Below are 22,679 nucleotides of genomic sequence, written 5' to 3' on the forward strand. Positions count from 1 at the left end.
GTGCTCAGAATTCCTTGAGGGAAAGAAAGTGCTTTGGCCACCCTGAGTGGCTGGGGAAACCCAGTCAGATGGGTGCAATATAAAAAATAATAGGATGATGACGATGACGAAGGAATGCAAGGGGTCTCCCCTAACAACTCTCAGCACCTTTACCAAACCAAAGCTACCAGAATTATTTGGGAGAAGCCATGGCTTTTTAAAGTGGCATTACGGCGCTTTAAACGTATGGTGCGGCTGCGACCTAACTGCTTCACTTCCAGGACCCTTCTGGGCTTCTGTGTTGGCAACTGTGAACACTCTTCCAAGGGGGCAGGATTTGGCCCAGGGCTCTGGATGGCTTGAGGAGCAGCTGCTTTGGAAGTCAAACCTAACGGGCCAGCGCTTTGTCCACATGGAGGTGAGAGAATGAGCATCAGAAGACACCACTGTCCCGAGGAAAGCAGCTGCCACGGCACGGAGGCCCCTCTCGCTGCGCTCTCCGCTTATTTAAAACTACTACTGCAAGGCAGAAGGAATCCGTGTAGCTGTGCACGACCAGACACGCCGCCGCGCAAGTTAAATAACACGCAGCCAGGGCGTTTCTGGAGTGTAATTTGCAGGCGACGTGAACGCGCCTTTCCCCTTCCTTTCAGCAGAGGCGAAGAGGGTGGGGAAGGCCTTAACCTACCCGAGAAGGCCTACGTGCATTTCCGTAGCACGCGCCAGTGTGGCTGACCTGCTTTCTTTTTGTGTGTGTGTATTTTGCGGGGCTGAAAAGGCGAAAACTGCACCGCGCTCCGCAAAACTGTTTGGACGGGAACGCCAAGTAGATCGCGCTTGTTGCATTTGCTCAAGTTGCATCGGGGTCAAATTGCTGGCGCAAAACGTGCGTGTGCATTGCACGCTCTTGCGGGAAAGTGACGGGCCTGCACGCGCAGGTGTGTGCGCGCGCGTGCGAGCGAGCAGTCGCGCCCCCGCCCCCCCCCCCGCCGCATCTTCCAGGTTCCACAACTCCCGACTTCTCGCCCGTTCCTGTCCTGCCGAAAGCGCCTCCTGATTGGCTACGAACTCCGGCAGCGCCGGCCAATGCTGGCCCGCCCTGGTGACTTCATTCCTAGGCCGCCCCAGGCGCTGATTGGTCGCTGCCGGCCCCGCCTCCTCGGCCCCACGTGGGGAAGGGGATCCCGGTCCGGACGCTGATTGGCCGCGGAGCTGTCGGCGGCGGCTCCGCTGTTGCTGAGGGGAAGCGCGAGGGGCCCGGCCGGGGCAAGGGAGGCCAGGAGCGGACGACGGGTGAGTTTATGAATATGCTAATGACATGCAAATTACGTAAAAATGGACCTTCCGCCGAGGGGACTTGGGATGGGAACGAAGTCCACCCTCCTCGTTCGCTCCGCTTGCCTCAGTTGTACTTTGCAGCCCTGCGGGGGGAGGGGACAGGCTAGAAGTAACAAGCGGAAGAGCTTCATGGGAGTTGTAGTCTTTCCTAGGGGAACTCCCCAGGATGTCGTAAGGGCGGGCTGCCGTTTTGGACTACAAATCCCATGAGGCTGTGCGCGGAGCCTTGGCTTCTTTAGACGTTCTGTTGCCCCAAAGCATGATGGGTGCGCTAGTCTTTTACGAGTACGTCCCTCTGCTTTTCCTATGGGCATCGCTGGCCCTGAAGATTCTTCGGCACCCTGACCGTCCTGAGGAACGCCGCGGTGCATCCCGGGAGTTGTGGTTCTTTCTCTGGTAACTTCCTGGTTTCTCCCATAACACTTTATGGGAACCATGACTTCGGCGGCCGGCAGCCCTTGCGCGCTCAGCATTTCTAATGCGGTAGAAGCCTGGCTAACAAGGCACTATGGGAATTGTTGTCTTTCACACCTACGCAGTATGGGAAGGATGAGTGACAAGAACTACAAGTCCCATGAAGGATAGCTCCCCGTTTCTGCCTCAGCTGTATTTCGCGTAGTGTCATGGGAATTAAAGTTCTTTCTGCGAGGGTTGGAAGACTCAAATCAGCTGTGGGTGAAAGTCCTTAAAGACTACATGTCCCATGAGGCTCAGCGGAACCTCGCTCTTCCTGTTCGCCCGGCGCCCGGTAAACAAGTCTGTGTTCTTGCTCCGCCTCTCCGTCCCTATTGGCTACTGTATGGTGGGCTTCTCCCACTTCTCCCTTAATTCACCTTTCTACAGGCTACTGTAAGTGCTTCTCTCAAGGGAGGGGCAGGAATGCTTTGACTAGTCTGGCCGACCCCTTTCATCGCTGATAGGCCGTACGCGCTGCCTGTCTCGGGAGGTGGGGAATGCGCAAGTTCTGGAGGCGAGCTATTGGCTCGTACGAAAATCTGTCACGGAGTTGTGGGTGCCGATTGGACAGTGGCTCCAGCTGGTCCAGATTCATTCACCATTTTGTCTGTTGGAGTAAAAGGGGCTCGGAGGGGCCGAGAGGGGCTCGGGCTGGACCATCGGAGAAACGGGGGAGGGGGAGTAAAAACTGGACTGTACCAAGACTCCCTGCAGAAAGAATTCTGGCTATCCTAAACTCCCTGGAAAGAGGGAGTCATTCAGGTAAGGGGGGTGATATTAACTCCTGTGCCCCCCTTCCCAAGGAGGGGGGGGGAAGAGGAGGCTCCACAAAGGGTTAACATCTTCACCATAGCCTCCACAGGAAAAGGAGGGGGGTGGGATGCACCAACTTTACTCCCCCTCCTCCCCATTAGGTCTCGGGAGGTACCAACTCCCGCAGCCCTAAAATGGGGACCCTCAGAGTTGCAAGGCAGCAGGAGGAGGCAGCAGCAGCAGAGATGCCCGCTTTTTATGTGCCACAACTTTTGGTGGTTTTATGCAAAAGAATTCTGGTGGGGGGGGGGAATGCGATCCCTTTTGCAGCTGCTAAGGCAGGTGGGATCAAGGCGAGAGACCAGCTTTGCCCCCCCCCCCAGCTCCCCTTTCCTGGGCATGTTTGGGAGGGCAAAGTGGGTTGTGATGTACCACCAGGAGAGGAGAGGGGGGCTGATCCTGGCTGTGGTGGGATGACTTTGAGCAGGGCAGCGGTCCAGGCTGAGACCCAACACCAGTTATTATGGGATGGGAGGATTGGCAGGGAGGCCTGGCCATTGTGTGTGCGTGGCAGGAGGTGTTTGTGTGTGTTGGGGTGGGGGTGGAGAGAAAGAGAGAGCGGAGAGGAGTTGCATAACATGGGAGGGGTCTTTGGGAAGTTAGTTGCATGGTGGGAGCGTTGTCAAGAGCGAAGGAAAGTCTTCTGCTCAGCATTAGGGGTGAGCAAGGTCACTTGTGGGAGGTGCTGTGGGGTAGAGGGTCTGGCTTTCAGATATAAGGCCGTGGGCAGGAGCAGATGATACTTTGCTGACTTTTGGGAGGGGGCTTCTAAGGAAGGATGGCATGGCTGTGTGTATATGACTCTGAGGAGTAGTAACGTGAAAATGCTCCAAATATTTCCTATATGGGGCAGGTGGGGGGGGATTCTGCAGGGAGAAGGTGTGTGGATGAATTCGGGTTTAATTATTCCCCGGCCACACGAGGTATTAGCATGGGGACCTGTTCCAATTGCCAGTTTCAGCCCAAGGGTATGTAGAGTAACAGCATGTGCCTCTGAGCGCATACAGAGTGCCGCTGCTCCGCCACTCGGGAACAGAGCACCCACATCTTCAGCTGAAGGAATCCAGAGCAGATATGGGGGAAAGGTGGGAGAAGAGGAACATGCTTAGAGGGTTTGAGATGGGGGCAGCAGCCATGAAGAGTCTGGCATAACCTCTCTCTCTCGAGGAAGCTTGAAGCCAGGGAGAGCGCCCGGAATGATAACATTAGGAATGCTGTGTCGAGCCAGTCCTTGAGACTGTTCGTCCATAGTCTGTTTTTTTCCAGGAAGCCTTTTCTCCCTCCCTTTTTGGTGGGGTGTGGGGAAGAGGAGGGGATTTGGCCTACGTCCCTGCTTGCCGCCAAGCGGATGGGTTGCAACTCTTCCACATTCCTTTGCACCCTGCTCCTGTCTCCAGGCCTCAGATGAGAAGGGAACTAGGAAGGATTCCTCCCGAGGTCTCTGAGCATTCCTCTCCCCGCCCACCAGCTGCACCCAAGCTGGTAGCAGGGGGAGACATGTGAACAAGGAAGGTGCCTCCCTCTGCAGAACTTGGGGTTCTTTGGGTTTTGCTGCACCCCTTACCTGGGGAGCACATTATGGAAAGCTGTTGAGAAACCGTGTTGGCCATATTGAACGAGTGAGGATATGCCGTTTTCTTACGCTGCCTCATGTTGGGATAGACGTGTGAGTTTCTTCTCTGGCCTTTGGCACAATGAAGCACAGACAAACTCGGGAAGCATCCGATGAGGTAAACAGAAATGGAGAGAAGTGTATCTCAAGAGATGCTGGAATGGGTGAATGCTTCTTATTATGCTAGCCCGATTTGTTTCAGGCCGAGCAAGCCTCCTTGAGGGGGCTTATCTTACACATTTCTTTATAAGCTGCTCAGCGAACATCCGTTTTGAGGGACCTTGCAGGGCAAAACTTGCCTGGTCCTTATGGCATAACATTCAGTCCCCAGTCCCCTTTCGCCTCTCACTTTTTATTCCCCACGGTTGCTTCTGCTGTATAATTAAAAATGAAGGCAGAGGACCTCCTCCTCGTGTTAACATCACCCGGGGGTTACTTATTCAGAACGTTGAAGGTGCAAGCCGTACCATACCGAAGCCTGTACTCTATCTTAAGTTTTAATGCCTTCATCTGATGAAGAGTTCTGTGTTGCTTGAATGCTTGCTCTCCCATTCTGTAGAATGGTGACGGGGAGCCTGTGACCTTCCAGGTATTTTTTGGACTCCATTTCCCATCAGCCCCAGCCAGCGCAGCCAATGGCCAGGAAGGATAGAGTTGTAGTCCGGTGGTGTTAAGAGGGACTTGGGTTCCCCCTTCCTGATTTACAACATAGCGTAGTTAAGTGTCATGACTGACATTCGGGGGGGGGGAGCTGGAAGGGATCCCTGAGGGTCATCTATTCCAACCCGCTGCAATGCAGGAATACCTAAGCTCTTTTATTTATTTTCATTTGTTCTTGATTTCATTGGCAATGGTGCCAGGGGTGGCGTATGAGCGCTACCCAACCATTAGTGTATCCTGCCAAGTGCCTGCCAAAGTGGTGTTTGTGTTTTTTCCATTTCTGAATACAGTGGTACCTCGGGTTAAGAACTTAATTCGTTCTGGAGGGCCGTTCTTAACCTGAAATTGTTCTTAACCTGAGGTACCACTTTAGCTAATGGGGCCTCCCACAGCGCCGCCACACCGTGATTTTTGTTCTCATCCTGAAGCAAAGTTCTTAACTCGAGGTACTATTTCTGAGTTAGCAGAGACTATAACCTGAAGCATCTGTAACCCGAGGTACCACTGTACAATTATATGAGGTGAAGGAGCTCAGGGCTGGGAGGTGAGCAGAGAATTATGGGACGGGGCAAAAGTATTGAATATGTTGCTACAAGCCTCACACAAGCGAGAAGTAGCAGGTGGGTTTGTGCTTGCGGGAAGGGTCTTTTTTAGGGTTAGAGCTGGGGAAAGACAATGGGAGCAGGGAGCGTTTTAAGAATTGCATTGCAGGGGGTTGGACTTGATGACCCTTGGGGTTCCCTTCCAACTCTGCAATTCTGTGATTCTACAAGGAGACTTCTGAATTGGTCCAAGGGTCCATCTGATCCAACGCCTTGTTCTCACAGTGGCCCTATATTTGCTTCTGGGGAACCAGTGAGCAGAACGTGAATCATAGAATCATAGAGTTGGAGGGTCGTCTAGTTCAACCGCCTGCAATGCAGGAATCTTTGGCCCAACGTGGGGTTTGAACCCATGACCTTTGGATTAAGAGCCTCAAGCTGTACACAAGAGCACTCTCTCCTGTGGTTTCCAGCAACTGGTGTTAAGAGGCATTACTCCCTCCCAGCTGTGGAGGCAGAGAATGGCCATGGAGCGTACAGCCACCGATGGGCTTATTCCCCATGAACTCGTCTGCTCCTCTTTTAAAGCCATCCAAGCTGGCGGCTGCCCCTTGTGGAAGTGAATTCTGCACTGGCGAAGAACTTTCTGCCCTGAATCTTCCCAGCATTCAGGTTCATTGGATACCCAAGAGTTCTGTCATTAAATGTTTAGAATATAATGGATGCTTTCGCTGAAATTACTGCATTGCATGGGGGTTGGACCAGATGACTCTAGGGGTCCCTTCCAACTCTATGATTCTATATGACATCCTTTAGCTTAAAACAAAACCCCCAGGTTCTCAAAAGCCGGATGGCTGCAATAGTGGGGAAGGAGAGGCCAGATCCTCGGACCAGTGAGAGAGCAGGTATGGGGGTTTGTCACTCTGGTTCGCTGGAACCTCGGCAGAACGAGCCTCTGCCTGCTCTTGTAACCTTTGCCTCTTGTCTTTCTCTTCTCAGCTCCCTGAGTCCACACCCAGCCTGGAGGGAATATGAAACCAGCGAGGAAGGCTGCTGGCTCCTCCTCCTCCTCTAGCAGCAGCAGTAGCAGCAGCCGCTCCCCACCCTCCACTCGGGCAGCCAAGGCCCAGAAGCGCAAGGCCACTGAGGAGGGGCCCAAGCCCGAAAAAGAATCAGGGGAGGAGTCTCTAGATCAAGCCCCGCCTTTCCCAGGTGCCCGGTGCCTGCAGCTGCAGATGGATCCCGGCCTGCAGGAGTTGGCAGGGACGCCCGAGGACCCCTACAAGCTGCCCGAGGGGGACAGGGACCCAGGGACTGAGGCCTGTGGGGCGGAAGCCTCCCTGAACCGCAAGACGGCCACTTTCAAGTCGCGGGCGCCCTGCAGGAAGTGCCCGGGGGGCGACGAGTCGAACAGCAGCGAAGGCACGGCGGGGCCAGCCGAGGATGAGCCCAGGCGCTGCCCCTCATCCAGCACCGACACCGCCAGCGAGCACTCTGCGGACGAGAACGACAAGGGGGCGGGGGACGCCTGGGCCACGGCCCCGAGCGACTATGACCTGCGGCAGCTGCGCTCGCAGCGGGTGCTGGCCCGGCGTGAAGGGCTCTTTCATCCAGCCATAGTGAAGCAGATCCGCCGCGGGCAGGACTTGGGGGTGCAGTTTGTGGGCGACCGCGTCACGGCATACTACGAAGGGGCTCTGGGCTCCGGCGCGGTGGACGTGGTCCTGGACGCCACGCCTCCGCCGGGGGCCTTGGCGGTTGGCACACTGGTCTGCGCTTGTGCGGACCCCGAGGAGACGGCCTACCGGGAAGGCACCGTCGTCGAGGTGAGCGCCAAGCCAGCTTCCTACAAAGTTCGCTTCGCCCGGCCCGTCGTCCTCCCTGGCACTGCGGCAGCCCGTAAAGACTCCGCCTGGGTGACGCGCTCGGCCCTGCGCCTCTTGCGCCCGCCGTGGAGCTGCGAAGCTGCCCCCGAGGACAGCAAGCCGCCTGAAAAGTCACCTCCGTTGCCGGAAGAAGAGAAGGTCGCCCTGGCCCTCCCGTGCCCAGACCCGAAACAACCAGAAGACGCAGAAGTCTCCAAGATCAGTGCCTGCGTGCGGGCAGAGGAAAAATCCGTGGTGGTGCCGCCCCAGATCCTGTCCCCGCCCAAGTCCCCGGCTTTCCCTCGCCTCCCCGAGCAGCCGTCCCCGCTGCTGAGCCCGGATGCGAGCGGGAGCCGCAGCAGCAGCGTCATGTCTGTGGACAAATGCAGCACCCCGGGCTCGTCTCGCTCCCGGACTCCCCTCACGGCGGCCCAGCAGAAGTACAAGAAGGGGGACGTGGTGTGCACGCCCAACGGCATCCGCAAGAAGTTCAATGGGAAGCAGTGGCGGCGGCTGTGCTCCCGGGAGGGCTGCATGAAGGAGTCGCAGCGGCGCGGCTACTGCTCCCGCCACCTCTCCATGCGCACCAAGGAGATGGAGAGCCTCTCGGAGGGGCGGGCCAGTGGGCTGCGGGAGGGCAGTGCCGAATTTGACTGGGATGACACCTCGCGGGACAGCGAGGCCAGCAGCGCACGGGGGGACTCTCGGCCCCGCCTGGTGCCCCCCGCCGACCTGTCCCGCTTCGAGTTCGATGAGTGCGAAGCGGCTGTCATGCTGGTCTCCCTGGGCAGCTCTCGCTCGGGCACCCCTTCCTTCTCGCCCGTCTCCAACCAGTCTCCCTTCTCACCGGCACCCTCTCCCTCTCCTTCGCCCCTCTTCGGCTTCCGCCCAGCCAACTTCAGCCCCATCAATGCCTCACCCGTCATCCAGAGGGCTGCCGCCCGCAGCCGCCACGTCAGCGCCAGCACGCCGAAGGGTGTCGGCGGTGCCGTGCTGAGCCCTGAGATGCTGCACCACGCGGCCTCCCGCGAGCGCCACCATTCGGGCATCACCTTCCAGACCAACCTCACTTTCACCGTGCCCATGAGCCCCAGCAAGCGGAAAGCCGGGGACTCTCACCACAGCAGCACGGGCTCGGCAGCCGACTTCCACAAGAACGAGAGCCTCGACTCGGGCGTCGAGTCTGTCTCGCACACACCCACTCCTTCCACACCAGCTGGCTTCCGGGCCGTGTCGCCCGCCGGGGCGGGGCCCTTCTCCTCCCGCTCCCAACAGGCTTCCCCGCTCTTGCTGGTGCCCCCGCCGGCAGGGCTGACCTCCGACCCCAGCCCCACCGTGCGCAGGGTGCCCGCCGTGCAGAGGGACTCGCCCGTCATCGTGCGGAATCCCGACGTGCCGCTGCCCTCCAAGTTCACCGAAAAGCCCCTGGAGGGGAGGGTGGGCAGCCCGCGGGCGGGGAAGGCCGGCTCCAAGGAGCATCTTCCGGGCAAGGGGCAGCTGCAGATGCCGGTGCCCATCAACGTGGGCCGGACTCTTCCTTCCAGCCAGCCCTGCGTGGTTTCCGCCTCCGAGCAGGCCCCGCCCATCTTCAGCGTCTCCTCCCCCTTCCAGCCGGTCGCCTTCCATCCTTCTCCTGCAGCCCTCCTGCCTGTCATCGTCCCTGGAGAGTACACCAGCCACCCCACGCCCAAGAAGGAGATAATCATGGGAAGGCCTGGGACAGGTGAGTTGGGCTGGTTGCTTAGTTTGTTTTTGTCTTCTGGCACAGTTTTCAATCCGTGTGTGGACTGCATTTGTTGGTTCCCAAGATTCATTCCGTAGATGTTAGGCCCTATGCATATACCTGCTTTGAATCCTCTCTGACTTGGCACTAACTGTTTTCTTTGCACCGAGAGAGGCTGCGTCTCTTTTTCGGAAAGAGAGTGGGGATCTTGTGTTTTGTATGGCCTAGTGGCCAAGAGAGTTTGCTTTGGATCTAGGCCCTGGAGATCTGATTTCAGCAGCCACTGCCGCCCTGCTGCTGTTAGCAAGTACTCCTTTTTTGGGCAGCGGCAGCAATAGCGTCCTGCTCTGCAGGGTTGTTGTGAAAGCAAGGGCATTCAGGACTGTGAAGGACATTGTGAATTGAAAGTGCTCCATGAGTTGTAGGTGCAAAGAGATATTTCACTCAGTGCTGTTCGGAAGCAGGAAATGTACGCTGGCTTTGAGGCTGCATCTAGGAGGGAGTTTGAAAGTGTCCACATAGTTCATCTGAGGATAGTGTTTTTCTTCAGCTCTGTGCAGCCAACCTGGTGCGGATGTGATTCAAACATGACAATGAAGGGAAGGCGAAAGGTTTTTTGGTGCTCCATTTTGGGTTTGTACCCTAACCTCCTCTTAATAGCTGGTGCAATGTTAGAGACTCAGATACGTAAACTAGGCACCAAATGGCTCCTTAAGCCAAGGTTACAGTCGGGAAAATGGAACGTCTAGTTGCCATTTTTGGGCAAGTCTTATTTTTCAAAGGATGGACTGAATGTGGTTGATTTTCAGTTAAACGTCTGGCTATTTCAGATGACAACCTTGAGCTTTGTTAAGAACTTTGAGAACTTAAAGAAGGAAAGTCACTTGATCCAGTGACAGTCCACATATATATTGGCCTATTCCGACCTCTCTCTTTTTATGGACCATTCATAATGTAGGAATATTCTTCACAACTGTGAATGTGAGCAGGGCAGTGGGGTGGGGTAAGTGAAGACAACCGACAACAATTAACTATTACCTTGTTCGCTGCTGCTGCTCAGGCTGCACAGAAACAGCATTGGGGTTCCAGAAATTCACCCTGACCTTGCAGATAAAATATAACTGATAGAATTCTCCAGGATGTGGTATTAGTGCGTGAAAACAGTCCGGATCCAATGATCCCCAGGCACGCACCTCCAGATGGTGGATATGTCAGGCCCTATCCTGGCACCTAGGCCTCTTCACTTAGCTGCAAGTGGCCGATAGCCAGGTGCAAAATGCTCCTGGCGCCTGGCTAATTTCAAACACTGAGCTGGCGGCAAGATTTTCGTGAGAGTCCTGCCACTTCAGGCCAAAGGTCATGAGAGCAGAAGAAGGAGCCCTGCAGGATCAGGCCCATGACCCATCCAGTGCAGCATCTTGTTCTCATAGTGGCCAACCTGATGTGTGGGGGACACCAGCAAGCGGGGGCCGAGCCCTCTCCCCTCTTGCGATTTCCAGCAACTACTGTTATCCAAAGGCAATGCGGCCTCCAACCGTGGAGGCAAAACACAGCCATCCTGGCAAGAAAGTTGTTGGCCCCAAGTTGTTGGCCATCGCTGCGAGTTCCATGGTTAGACTCTGTGCTGTGTGAACAAGTTATTTCTTCAATCAATGTCAATCATGCTCAAGAGAAGACTCATTGAATTGGATGACCATGACTGGCTTGCTTTCTGCTGCTCCGAAGGGTAGGACCCGGACCAATGGATTCAAATTACAAGAAAGGAGATCCCGACTAAACATTAGGAAGAACTTTCTGTTGCTAACAGCTGTTTGACAGTGGGACAGTTGTGGACTCTCCTTCATTGGAGGTTTTTGAGCAGAGGTTAGACAGCCATCTGTCAGGCATGCTTTAGCTGTGGGTCCTGTGTTGTAAGATGTTGAACTAAATGACTCTTGGGATTCCTTCCAACTCTGATTCCATGACTACCTTGGGCCCATTTTCAGTGGGTCCACTCTGAGGGAGAACCCGGTTGGCTCCAACTTGCCATTTTAAAGTGCTTTTATTTCCCCACACAGAATTTTCTGTTTCATAAGCGCATTAGCAACACCGGAGAGATGCTGGTTCCCAAGTATATTGCTAGGCGAGTGCGGCAGTTTCCAACGGTTTAGCTTTACTTACTAAATATAGGTAAAACGAACATGCTCAATTAGGTCGCTCTCCGGGGCATAAGAAAATTTCCTGATGCGAACTGAATTTTTCCTGATGCAAAGGAAGAATTTCTGGTTCAGGTTTCCCTAGGAAACCCGAATCCCTTGCTGTCAGCCCATTTCTGTGTAAACTCTGTAATTAAAAGTGCACCACTGGGGTAATCTTTACACCACCCCCCCAAGAAGTCTGGGTTAGGGTTAAATATCTACTCACGTATGGTGAATAGAAATTGTCTCCAGGCAGGGAAGCGTTTGTAAACCGGAAGGGAGTTGGTTCTACCCCCCTCCCCCCGTTTTCCTTTCAGGCCAGCTGTGTACCACTACTGACTGAGGTATGTGTTAGGAGGTTATTTATTAAAATATTCCTAACCCACCCTGTATTGGTTGGTCTCGGAGCAGGATATAACAATAAGGCAATCCTAGGTGGGCTAGCAATTTTTGCGGGGGTGCTTTTAAGACTGCTGTGTAGATCATCCAGCATAGACATGCTGGATTAATACCACTCCACACAGATACTCAGAAGTGTTGGCATTTTAGAACTTGATCTTATTGATAGCAAAGGGCTTTAGAATTTGTAGGAAGGGTTCCATCTGCACTAGGGCTGGGCGATATCTGGTTTTTACATCACAATATATCACCAATTAAACATGGCGATATACCAATGTATCACAATGTCTGAAATGAGGATGAAGCTATATAGAGGCCTTGGCTGGCTTCATGCGTTCCCCGACATTGTGATTTTTGCATAGCTCACACATACATATAATAATTCGCAATATATTGCCAGGTCAAAAATTACCAGACCAATATCACAATATGGACTTCAAACCGGTTTTGGATGGGACAATGATATATTGCCCAGCCCTGCTATGCATTTCAATGAGTGTCATGCAACTTTAAACAATTATTTAAACAACGTTAAACAATCCTAGGCCTGTTGTTGTTCAACATCTTTATAAATGACTTGGTTGAAGGAATTGAGGGGATGCTCATCAGATTTGCAGATGACACCAAACTGGGAAGGGTAGCTAATGCCGCAGAAGACAGAATCAGAATTCAAAATGACCTTAGCAGATTGGAGAACTGGGCGCAAGCTAAGAAAATGAATTTCAGTGGGGGGCAAATGCAAGGTTCTGCCCTTCGGTAGGAAGAACCAGGTGCACAAATATAGAATAGGGGACACCTGACTTAATGCAATACATGTGAAAAGGATCTAGGGGTCTTGGTGGACCACAAGCTGAACATGAGTCAACAGTGTGATGCAGCAGCAAAAAAAAAGCTAACGCTATTCTAGACTGCATCAGCAGAAGTATAGTATCCAGGTCAAGGGAAGTAATAGAACCACTCTATTCTGTCTTGAGGGATGCGGGTGGCGCTGGGGACGCGGGTGGCGCTGTGGGTTAAACCACAGAGCCTAGGACTTGCCAATCAGAAGGTCGGTGGTTCGAATCCCCGCAATGGGGTGAGCTCCCATTGCTCGGTCCCAGCTCCTGCCAACCTAGCAGTTCGAAAGCACGTCAAAGTGCAAGTAGATAAATAGGTACCACTCTGGTGGGAAGGTAAACGGCGTTTCCGTGCGCTGCTCTGGTTCGCCAGAAGCGGCTTAGTCATGCTGGCCACATGACCTGGAAGCTGTACGCCGGCTCCCTCGGCCAATAAAGCGAGATGAGCACCGAAATCCCAGAGTTGGTCACGACTGGACCTAATGGTCAGGGGTCCCTTTACCTTTCTATTCTGCCTTAGTCAGACCACACTTGGAATACTGTGTCCAGTTCTGGGCACCAGAATTTAAGAAGGATGTTGACAAGGTGGAACATGTGCAGAGGAAGGCAACCAAGATGATCAGGGGTCTGGAAACTAAGCCTTATGAGGAGCGCTTGAAGGAGCTGGGTATGTTTAGCCAGGGAAAGAGGAGTCTGAGAGGAGATATGATAGCCATCTTAAAGGCTTTCAAATGGAATAGGGAGCATGCTTGTTTTCTCCTGCTCTTGACTCGAGGACGTGGCTTCAAGTTATAGGAAACTTTAGGGTTGCCATACGTCCGGAATTTCCCGGGCCTACTCGGAATACTGCAGTTGGAAGCAGTGTCCGGGCGGAAATTGGCAAAATGTCCGGGAAAATCTGGACATACGGCAGCCCATGCCAGCAGTGTCATTTTTGCCGATTTCCCTTAAAAGTCACTTTTTGAAATATGGCAACCCTACAAGAAAGGAAGTTCTGACTAAACATTCGGGAAAACATTCTGACAGAGCTAATCGGCAGTGGAACAGACTCCCACGAGAGGTGGTGGACTCCCCTTATTTGGAGATTTTTAAGCAGAGTTCAGGTGGCCATCTGTTATGCATGATCTGGTTGAGATTCCTGCATTGCGAGGGGCTGGACTTGATGACCCCTTGGGCAGTGTTAGAAACTGAGATATGGAATCCAGGAGCTAAATGGGACCTTAAGCCTAGGTTATGGATGCAACAATGAAATGTCTAGGCGTGCTTTTTTATAACAAAAATACAAAGCTGAAAATGAGGGAACTGCAGCTAAACTATAATGCTCATTTTTCACACGGTCTAGTCCTTCCCCTGCCCACCCCCTAATACTCTTAAAAGGGTCTCTTCTCCAGTCTTCAGAGAGTAGCTGGAAGTGGGGAGGCAGAAAAAGGTCCCCCTTTCCTTCCTTTCTGCAGTTTTAATCTCCAATCTTAGGCGCAGTACTGTGCCCAGAGCTCAGAAGCTGCTTGTGCTAATGAAAGTTTCGAACCCTGCCCATGGGTCCCTTCCAGCTCTAAGATTTTATGGCTTCCCCCAAAGAATCCTGGGAGCTGTAGTTTATTTAGGGTACTGAAGGTGGTTAGGAGACCCCAATTCCCCTCACATAGCTACAGTTCCCAGAATGATGCTGCTTTAAATAGGGAGTGCAGATGGGGCTTTAGTGTGCAGAATGAATATGGAGGCAGTTCTGGGGAGACCCAGTGCTGTGACCCCGCACCCACCCCCCTGATTCCTTCATTGCAGCAAGTCATGCCTGCTGCACCATCCCGTTCTTGACCCTGAGACACCCGGGTTGAAGCATTTGCCGCAGCCAAGAGACCATGACTTTTCTTTATTAGACATTGGACTCATTCCCACATGCAGGTAGATACAGTTTGCGACATGCTGAACACGTGTCCAGGTGTCACGGGACGTTTGCCCATCCATCCATGTGTGGACAAGGCTTCTCACTTGGATTTGCCATTAATATAACTGCTGGTACCCATAGGAACGACCAGTTGCACACTAGTCTGTGTTTTGTGTATCGTCCATGCGCAAGACTGCTGAAGCATCACATGATGCTTGCATGAGTGAGTGGAGAAAGAGGAACATACACGGAACGGCTGGCTGGCTGGCTGCAGTTTGCCCCCCACCCCAGCGACTGTTCTGTACCATAAGAAGCCTCACAGACCTCATTTCTCCCCCTGGTGGCTGCTATCACCAAAATCATAATGTGAGATCCAAACTCCATACCACTGGGTACTTCTGAGCAGTGTTAGAAACTCAGATATATAAGCTAGAAGCCAAATGGCTCATTAAACCAAGGTTGCTGTCGCCAAAAGGGAACGTCTGGTTGCCATTTTTCAGCAAGATGGCTCTACAGTCTTATTTTCCAGATGATGGACTGACTGTGATTTATTCTCATCTGTCTGGTTCAGACGAGCTAAGTTAAAAGCTTTGAGAACTTAAAGAAAAGTCCCTTGTTCCAGGAACGGTCCACGTGTATATTGGCTTATTCCAACCTCTTTCTCTTAACGGCGACTGCTCTTGCTCGAACTGTGTAGAAAAAAACTATTGGTTTCCAGAAATTCATTCTAATTGTGCAGATGAAATATAACTGGGAGGGGTATTATTGGATGAAAACAGTCCAGATCCATTGATCGATCCCCAGATGGTGGAGATGTCAGGCACCATCCTGGCACCCAGGCATCTTCACTTGGTCACAAGTGGTCGAAAGCCAGGCACAAAAGAGAGCCAGTGTGGTGTAGTGGTTAAGAGCGGTAGTCTCATAATCTGGGGAACCGGGTTCGCATCTCTGCTCCTCCACATGCAGCTGCTGGGTGACCTTGGGCTAGTCACACTTCTCTGAAGTCTCTCAGCCCCACTCACCTCACAGAGTGTTTGTTGTGGGGGAGGAAGGGAAAGGAGAATGTTAGCCGCTTTGAGACTCCTTTGGATAGTGATAAAGTGGGATATCAAATCCAAACTCTTCTCTTCTGGCCCCTGGCTAATTTCAAACACTGCCTCTGAGCCCATGCCTTTCACCCCTGGGAGAGACCTTTTGGGGTGGATAAGAATGCATGCTTGTGCTTTGCCAGTTTTCTGCACCCAACTAGACACACTCTTTGGGGACTCTGAGATCAGGCGGTTACATTTGAGATTTGCTTTCTGGGGCTCTCATTTTGGCAGTGGTGATGGGCAGGTTCTGGAGCTCTGTGTGTCCAGGACACCGTGGCTCACGGTTGCTCAGGTCTGTGCACATCCTGCTCTGGGGTGCTAGGACATATGAAGGGAAGAGTGCACCTGGGACAGAGGTGAGGACCCGAGCATTCAAGGTAAGGGAGAGCGTGGCATGTGCTTCTCCCATTCCCAAGGCACTGGCTCCATCTCCCTGCAGCATCACAACTGCAGTTTGCTGTCTCTCGGCAACTGGTAACCAAGGCTACCATCTCCCTGCTGCTCGCCCGGAGCCCCATCTCTATTTTTATCAGCAACGGGAGAGACCAGATCCAGATTTAGGGGAGTTGTACATTTGTGCATATGGCTTGGGGCTTAGGTGCATTTTGCGCGTACTGCAGTAGTGCCGGCTCCCCAACTCCCACACCCTCACATGCGATGGGTTTATTTGTGTGCTCGCACTGAGCGTGGGCGTGCTTGCGCAGTTGTGTGCACGGGCATATCCATCGCATGCACACGTGTGTTCCGCAGTTGCACCGTGCATGTATTTCCCCATGGCGCAGCCGTGGTGCCGCTTGAGCAAACCTCGGGGTACATTCGCACTTCCTCTGAAAGTGCGAATTTCATGCTTGCAAGCTGGCGTTCCACACCTGTCTGGTGCTTTTATAAAAGGAAACCATCATTCTGTGGAAAGCGATCAAGCTTGGCAGACTCGCATGTGGGAGGGAAACTACAAAACGATCCTGTGGCATCTTAAACACTAACCCATTTATTAGAGTACAGTGGTACCTCGGGTTAAGTACTTAATTCGTTCCGGAGGTCTGTACTTAACCTGAAACTGTTCTTAACCTGAAGCACCACTTTAGCTAATGGGGCCTCCTGCTGCTGCCGCGCCGCCGGAGCATGATTTCTGTTCTCAACCTGAAGCAAAGTTCTTAACCTGAAGCACTATTTCTGGGTTAGCAGAGTCTGTAACCTGAAGCATATGTAACCTGAACCATATGTAACCTGAGGTACCACTGTATGACCTTTCGTGGACTAGAGTCCACTGTATGCAGTAATCCATGAAAGCTTATACCACAATAGATTCATTAGGGTTTAAAGGGCTGTCAGACATTTTTGGGGTTTTTTTTGGCTGCAACAAGTTATTTATTTTATATCCCACCTTTGCTCAAGGGGGCATACATTTTTTCCTGTGAGGTACGCTAGGCTGGAAGACAGTAACTGGCCAAAGGTCACCCAATAAGCTTCATGGCTGAGTGGGGATTTGAACCTGGTCTCTCAGGCCCTAGTCCTGGGACACTCTAACCCAGCTTGTTTTGGACTACAACTCCCATCATCCTTAGCTAGCAGGACCCAGTAGTCAGGGATGATGGGAACGATAGTCCAAAAACAGCTGGAGTCCCAAGTTTGGGAAACCCTGCTCTAACCACTACACCACACTGGCTAAAACCACCCCCCCTCTGGATGTTCTTGCAATGTGAGTCCAAGAGGCTTTTCACGCTTTATTCGCCAGCCTGGATCCACCAGTGCTCACCATGAGAAACGTGCAAAGCGTGACTGGGAGGGATGTGGACTTCGACTTGCATTAGACTTGCAATAGGCTCTGGCTCTCTGATGCACCTCTCTGCAATGTTTGGATTAGGACCAGCCGTAGCTCAGTGCCTGAGAACATGCTTTGTACCTAAGAAGGTATTTGGTGCAACCACTGACATTCTCAGGTAAAATAAAATGGATCAAGTAGCAGCAGGTTATGGGAAAGACCCCCTGCCCCCAAACCCTACAGTCATTGAAGAAGAAGAAGAAGAGTTTGGATTTGATATCCCGCCTTTCACTCCCCTTCAGGAGTCTCAAAGCAGCTAACATTCTCCTTTCCCTTCCTCCCCCACAACAAACACTCTGTGAGGTGAGTGAGGCTGAGAGACTTCCAAGAAGTGTGACTGGCCCAAGGTCACCCAGCAGCTGCAGGTGGAGGAGTGGAGACACGAACCCAGTTCCCCAGATTACGAGACTACCGCTCTTAACCACTACACCACACTGGCAGTCAGAGTAGTTAATACTTGGTGAAATGGATGAATAGGAAGTTGCCTTATATCAGGCCAGGCTGTGGGTCTCATAGCATGAGAGTGTCAGGACACAGGTCTCCTTTTCCTCTTCCACTGCATCAGACATTAGTGGAACTCTGATGCCCTGGGTTGTTGTATAAGGTGTGATGTGTGGCTTTCTCCCTATTATGTAATGCAGCGTGTACCTAGTTCCAGCACTGAATACCTGCTCTTACACAATTCCGGATGTTCCCTACACCCTGGAAAGTGCCAGGATATTAGTATGGTAAATGATTGTGCTCCCAGCAGAGGACAGTGCCGAAAGCACGCCAGCAAGCCAGTTGTATAACACATAACACTCCCTGCTACAGCCAGGATGCAAAACTCCCCATGCAGCAGGGGCCAGAGTGTGCACACAGCCTACTGCTATGTGGGAAATCCAGATGGGAACAGATGGCAGCAAGCATCTGCGGTTGCCCTCTTCGCAGCTTTGCATGTGTGCACAAGAACGCAGCTTTCCCCCTACAGTGACTGGTGGTGTATTTTGTATCAACACAGTACTAGGTCGACAAATGTTTAATGGCTAGTGGTCACTGGGGGTGGTCAACCTGTGTCTGAGTCGTACCGTTTTTGACTCAGGCAGTGACTCAGATGATTGAATAATCTTCCACTTAACTGTGATCAATATCCCTCCATGCCGTTTACTAGCATGTTGAGGAGTAAGGCTCTTGCCTCACCTTCTCTCCCCCCCCCCCCCCGAAGTTCAGTTTTCTATGTGGAATGCATGTTTTTTGTATGGAAGAGCATTGAGTCATGCGCATCTTTAGGCCTGAAGTGGTTTAGCCCGGCTATGGGATGACCACATTGAGTGACGGCTTAGCCTCAGTCAGGGCAGGACAGGAATTAAGCCAGAAGCATATTTGCCTTGAAAAAGGTGGACAATCCCAGTTGAGCCCGTCTCCCTCCGGAGATGGGTGGAGTCCTTGATTCGAAGTTTTTAAGCAGAGGTTGGATGGCCTTCTGCCATGGATGCATTAGTTGAGATTCCTGCTTTGCAGGGAGTTGCAGCAGTTGACCTTCAGGGTCCCTTCCAGCTTTATGATTCTATGATTCCTCATCTTCCCGTGAAAAAAGGAGGCCTTCATTTCTAGCAGCGTGTTCCTGTGTCACCAAACATGAGCTTTTGCGTGTGAGAGAATGTATTTCTCTACAGAGAGCGAGTGTGGGCACTGCAGAAGCAAGACACACACATCAGTGAAACTTCTAATGTTGCTTGCTTGCATTTATGCGGATGAGAACTAGAAAGGCTCTGCGTTCTGGGATAGATCCCTTAATGTGTTCCTGAACTCCTTGGAGGAAGTATGGATTGTCCGGGATCTGGTGGCCAACGCTTAGGTCCATTTAATCTGGAGGCCCCCTGCATTCCTTTTAGACGGGATAGGATGGTTGCTGTAAGTCGCCCCTCCCTTTAAGCCACCTTGAAGTAAGGAACTTAAAATACAGCTTTTATTTCTGTCGTTCACGGAGAGAGGTATATCTGGGTTTTGAGTGTCATGTGCCTTCTGTTCTGCGAATATATTTTCCTCCCTCTGTGCTACCTTCTGTCCTTTGCACTCGGCGGACATAAAATGCGCTCGCCGGCAAGAGAGAGAAGGCGGGGGGGTGTGTGTGTGTGTGTGTGTGTCGGGGTGTGTGTGTGTGTGTGTGTGTGTGTGTGTGTGTGTGTGTTGCCCTTGGGCTGCAGAGTTTGCAGGCATGCAGCATGCGTGGCTGTGTCGGGGCAGAAGCATGAGGAAGGCTAGGCTCCTATGAGTTATCTGCATGTGAGTCGATGTGCATTGCAGAGTGAGCGTGGGTGGCGCTTTTTCTGTGCAATTGTTTTTCTCTCCCCCCCCCCGCCATGGTCAGTCTTCCCTTCCACCCCGCCCTTGGCGTAAGGCAGTGCGTGCTGGGAGTGGTGTGTTTGTGTCCTCTCCTTCTCACCCCCCCCCAATTCCCTCAACAATGGGATCCTCGCCCAGGCCTGGCCTTGTGCCCAGATCTAGTGTGTGTGTGCTTGTGTATTGGTGTGTGTGTCTGTGATGGGGGGGGTGTTCCTACGTGTCTCCTTACTTCACCTCATAGCCTATTGGCTGCCTGCTGGGGGAAAGAGGCTGGCTACAACCCACCCACCCCCAGCTGTGAGCAGAGGCAGCATTGAGTCAGTCTTGCGGGGGAAGGGGCTGTGGTACTCAGGGACGGGAAGGGGCTAAGGGAGGAGGCGAGTGTGAGTCATAGGGAGGCAAGCGGAGGCAGCTCTGTGGAAGAGGAGGCACGCAGGGGGGGTGCCCTGGAGTGCACGACACTCGGGGTTCACTGCCTCTCTGCCCCCCCCTCGCCCACACTCCTTTTTCCCGCCACCCTGCCCCAGGGAGGATAGATTATCCCAGGAATGCGTCTGTGCTGCAAGCTCTTAATCCCCAGCCGCACTGGGCTGCCTGCCAGCAGAAGCAGCTTCAGTGCATATGTGTGAGTAGTATGATAGGAGTGACTTTAATATAAAGACACGTATGTATCTGGGAGCGTGACCGTGATGCACTCATCTTAACGGGTCTCCATTAGCCTGCATGCTTAGCTGGGCTCGTGCCCATGTGCCCCATTCAGGTGTTACACAAGGATGCATTTAATCCCACATGTGGGTCTGTCCATGCGTATGGCTAGCCAGGCGTGCACCTTATCAAGGGTATGCCCAGGCTCAGAGGTGGTGACTGGTCCAAGGTCACGCCAAGCCAGCTTCACCTCTTGAGTAAGGATTTGAACCCTGGTCTCTCCCAGGTCCTAGACCGTTGTTCGCTAAGTCAGTAAGGGGGGGGGGGGAGGAGGCAAACACCACAAATCTTGCACAGCTTTCCTTAATATCCCCTCCCTACTTTGTTTTGTCTTAAAAACAAAACAAAACTGCACCAGCCCTACTTGTTTCCTCTTTTTTCTTACTCTTGACCTGGTTGGCCCCGTCACCACTTCCTGCCCATCCTTACCCACCCCCATCTTCCCTTTTATTGCCCGTCCTCTTCCCCCGCTTCCCCCTTTGCCCCCACCCTTATTTCCCCCCTTCCTCCCTATGCCCCCTACTCTCATTTCCCCCTTTGCCCCCACCCCTCCATCCTTTGCCCCCACTCATTTCCATACCCCTCCACCCCCCAGGATTTATGAAGGGTATGCCGGTGTGTATGTGTGTGTCCACGTCTATGCATCTGTTCGATGTGGTGCCCCCTCACAGGCATCTGCCAGGGCATGTGTGGCCACAGCATGATCCAAGCAGGTGCCCACATGGGCGCAAAGTGGGTGGGGAAGGGGCATATGGGGTGTATCATGTATGCACTGCATTTACACTCCACCTTTCTCCCCAAGGAGATCAAGGTAGGGTAACTGGTTCTCTCTCTCTCCCCCCTCCCCACATCCTTCATTTAATCCCCACAACAACCCTAGGAGGTAGCCCAGGCTCAGAGGTGGTGACTGGTCCAAGGTCATGCCAGCCTTCACCTCTTGAGCAAGGATTTGAACCCTGGTCTCTCCCAGGTCCTAGACTTTTGTGCGCTGAGTCAATAAGCGCGGGGACGGGGACCCAAACACCACAAATCTTGCACAGCTTTCCTTAATATCCCCTCCCTACTTTGTTTTGTCTTAAAAACAAAACTGCACCAGCCCTATTTGTTTCCTCTTTTTTTCTCACTCTTGACCTGGTTGGCCCCGTCATTACTTCCTGCCCATCCTTACCCACCCCCATCTTCCCTTTTATTGCCCGTCCTCTTCCCCCGCTTCCCCCTTTGCCCCCACCCTTATTTCCCCCCTTCCTCCCTATGCCCCCTACTCTCATTTCCCCCTTTGCCCCACCCTCATTTCCATACCCCTCCACCCCCAAGGATTTCCCCACCTTCTCGCGCCCCCTGCCCCCCTTATCACGCCTCTCTTGCCCCCTCTCCCTCATTTCGCCTCCCTTTTTCTCTCCTCCGCTCCCCCCTCTCCCCGGGCGTGGTCTCTCCCTCTCTCCCTGGGTTCCGACGGGCGGGCCTGAGGCGGCGGTAGAGTACAAGAGAGAAGACGGGGGGGGAGAGGCGGGAGAAGAGGAGGAGGAGGAGAAGGCGACTGGTAGTAAACCACGGCCAATGGGAATCCCTCTCACCCCCCCACCTCTCTCTCCCGCCCCGCGATCCGTTCCTTCACCCCCCCCCACCACCCTCGCGGCGGCTCGCGGATTTGCATATGACTGACATTCCAGGGGCGGCCAATGGGCGGCCGCGGTGCGTGCGGCAGGGAGGGGTGCTCATTTGCATGTGAATGACCCAGCGCGGCGGCAGCCAATGGCGCGGCGGGGGCTAATTGGGCATGCGTGACGACGGCAGTCTGTGTGAGTGTGTGTGAGGGAGAGAGAGCGAGTGAGTGAGTGAGGAGAAGGAGGGAGCGGGCGAGGAGAGCGAGCGAGAGGAGGGCGGTTCGGGCGAGGGGGCCGCCCTTGTTCGTAGCCCAGAGCGGCCGGGAGAGGGAGGAGGAGGCGGGCAGGCAGTGAATGGTGTTTGGTTACAACGTTACAACCGGAGGGGACGGCGCGACAGGCGGAGCAGCAGCAGCGACAGCCTCCTCCCTCCCTCCGTCTCCGTCAAGACGCTCCGCGACAAGCAACCGCCCGCCTGTCGCCGACAGTGGCTGCGAGGAGGAGGAAGGGGAGGCGGGCAGACGGGAATAGGCGGACAACTCGCGACCTCTCCCCTTCCCCTCCCTCTCCTCCCCTCCCCCCCCCCGTCTCTTCCTGCCTTCCCAATGCGCGCACACCGTAATCCTGCCAGGCGACAGCCTCTGGCCGGGGATCGGGGCAGGCGGTGTGGGCGCTCTCTCTCTCCGCCCCCCTTCCAACCCCTCTCCTTCCTACCCACCCGCTTTCATCGCTGAGGTGCTAAAGTGCCCTTGCATACTCGCACACACCCACCTCTAGAAACTGCACCTCAAAGCAGCCTGTATTTCCTTCCCTCCCTCCCTCCCTCTCTCTCTCTCTCCCACCAGCA

The 22,679-nt window shown here is 53.5% G+C and overlaps 1 protein-coding gene across 3 annotated transcripts in view; it reads left to right on the top strand.

The window, feature by feature from the left end:
• Positions 1 to 1,153: 1,153 nt before the first annotated feature.
• Positions 1,154 to 22,679, top strand: part of CIC (capicua transcriptional repressor) — a 45,909-nt gene continuing 24,383 nt past the window's right edge. For 2 of the 3 annotated variants that reach the window (XM_081018569.1, XM_081018571.1), the window contains exons 1-2: positions 1,154 to 1,272; positions 6,400 to 8,988. In XM_081018569.1, coding sequence (XP_080874695.1) covers positions 6,432 to 8,988 — 2,557 coding nt within the window. In that variant the 5' untranslated portion in view covers positions 1,154 to 1,272; positions 6,400 to 6,431. Of the gene's footprint in view, positions 1,273 to 2,400; positions 2,536 to 6,399; positions 8,989 to 22,679 lie in introns of those variants that run through there. The other variant, XM_081018570.1, reaches the window with a different exon arrangement.

Source organism: Podarcis pityusensis (assembly GCF_964106645.2).
Source record: "Podarcis pityusensis genome assembly, chromosome: 8".
NCBI classification, from domain to species: domain Eukaryota; kingdom Metazoa; phylum Chordata; class Lepidosauria; order Squamata; family Lacertidae; genus Podarcis; species Podarcis pityusensis.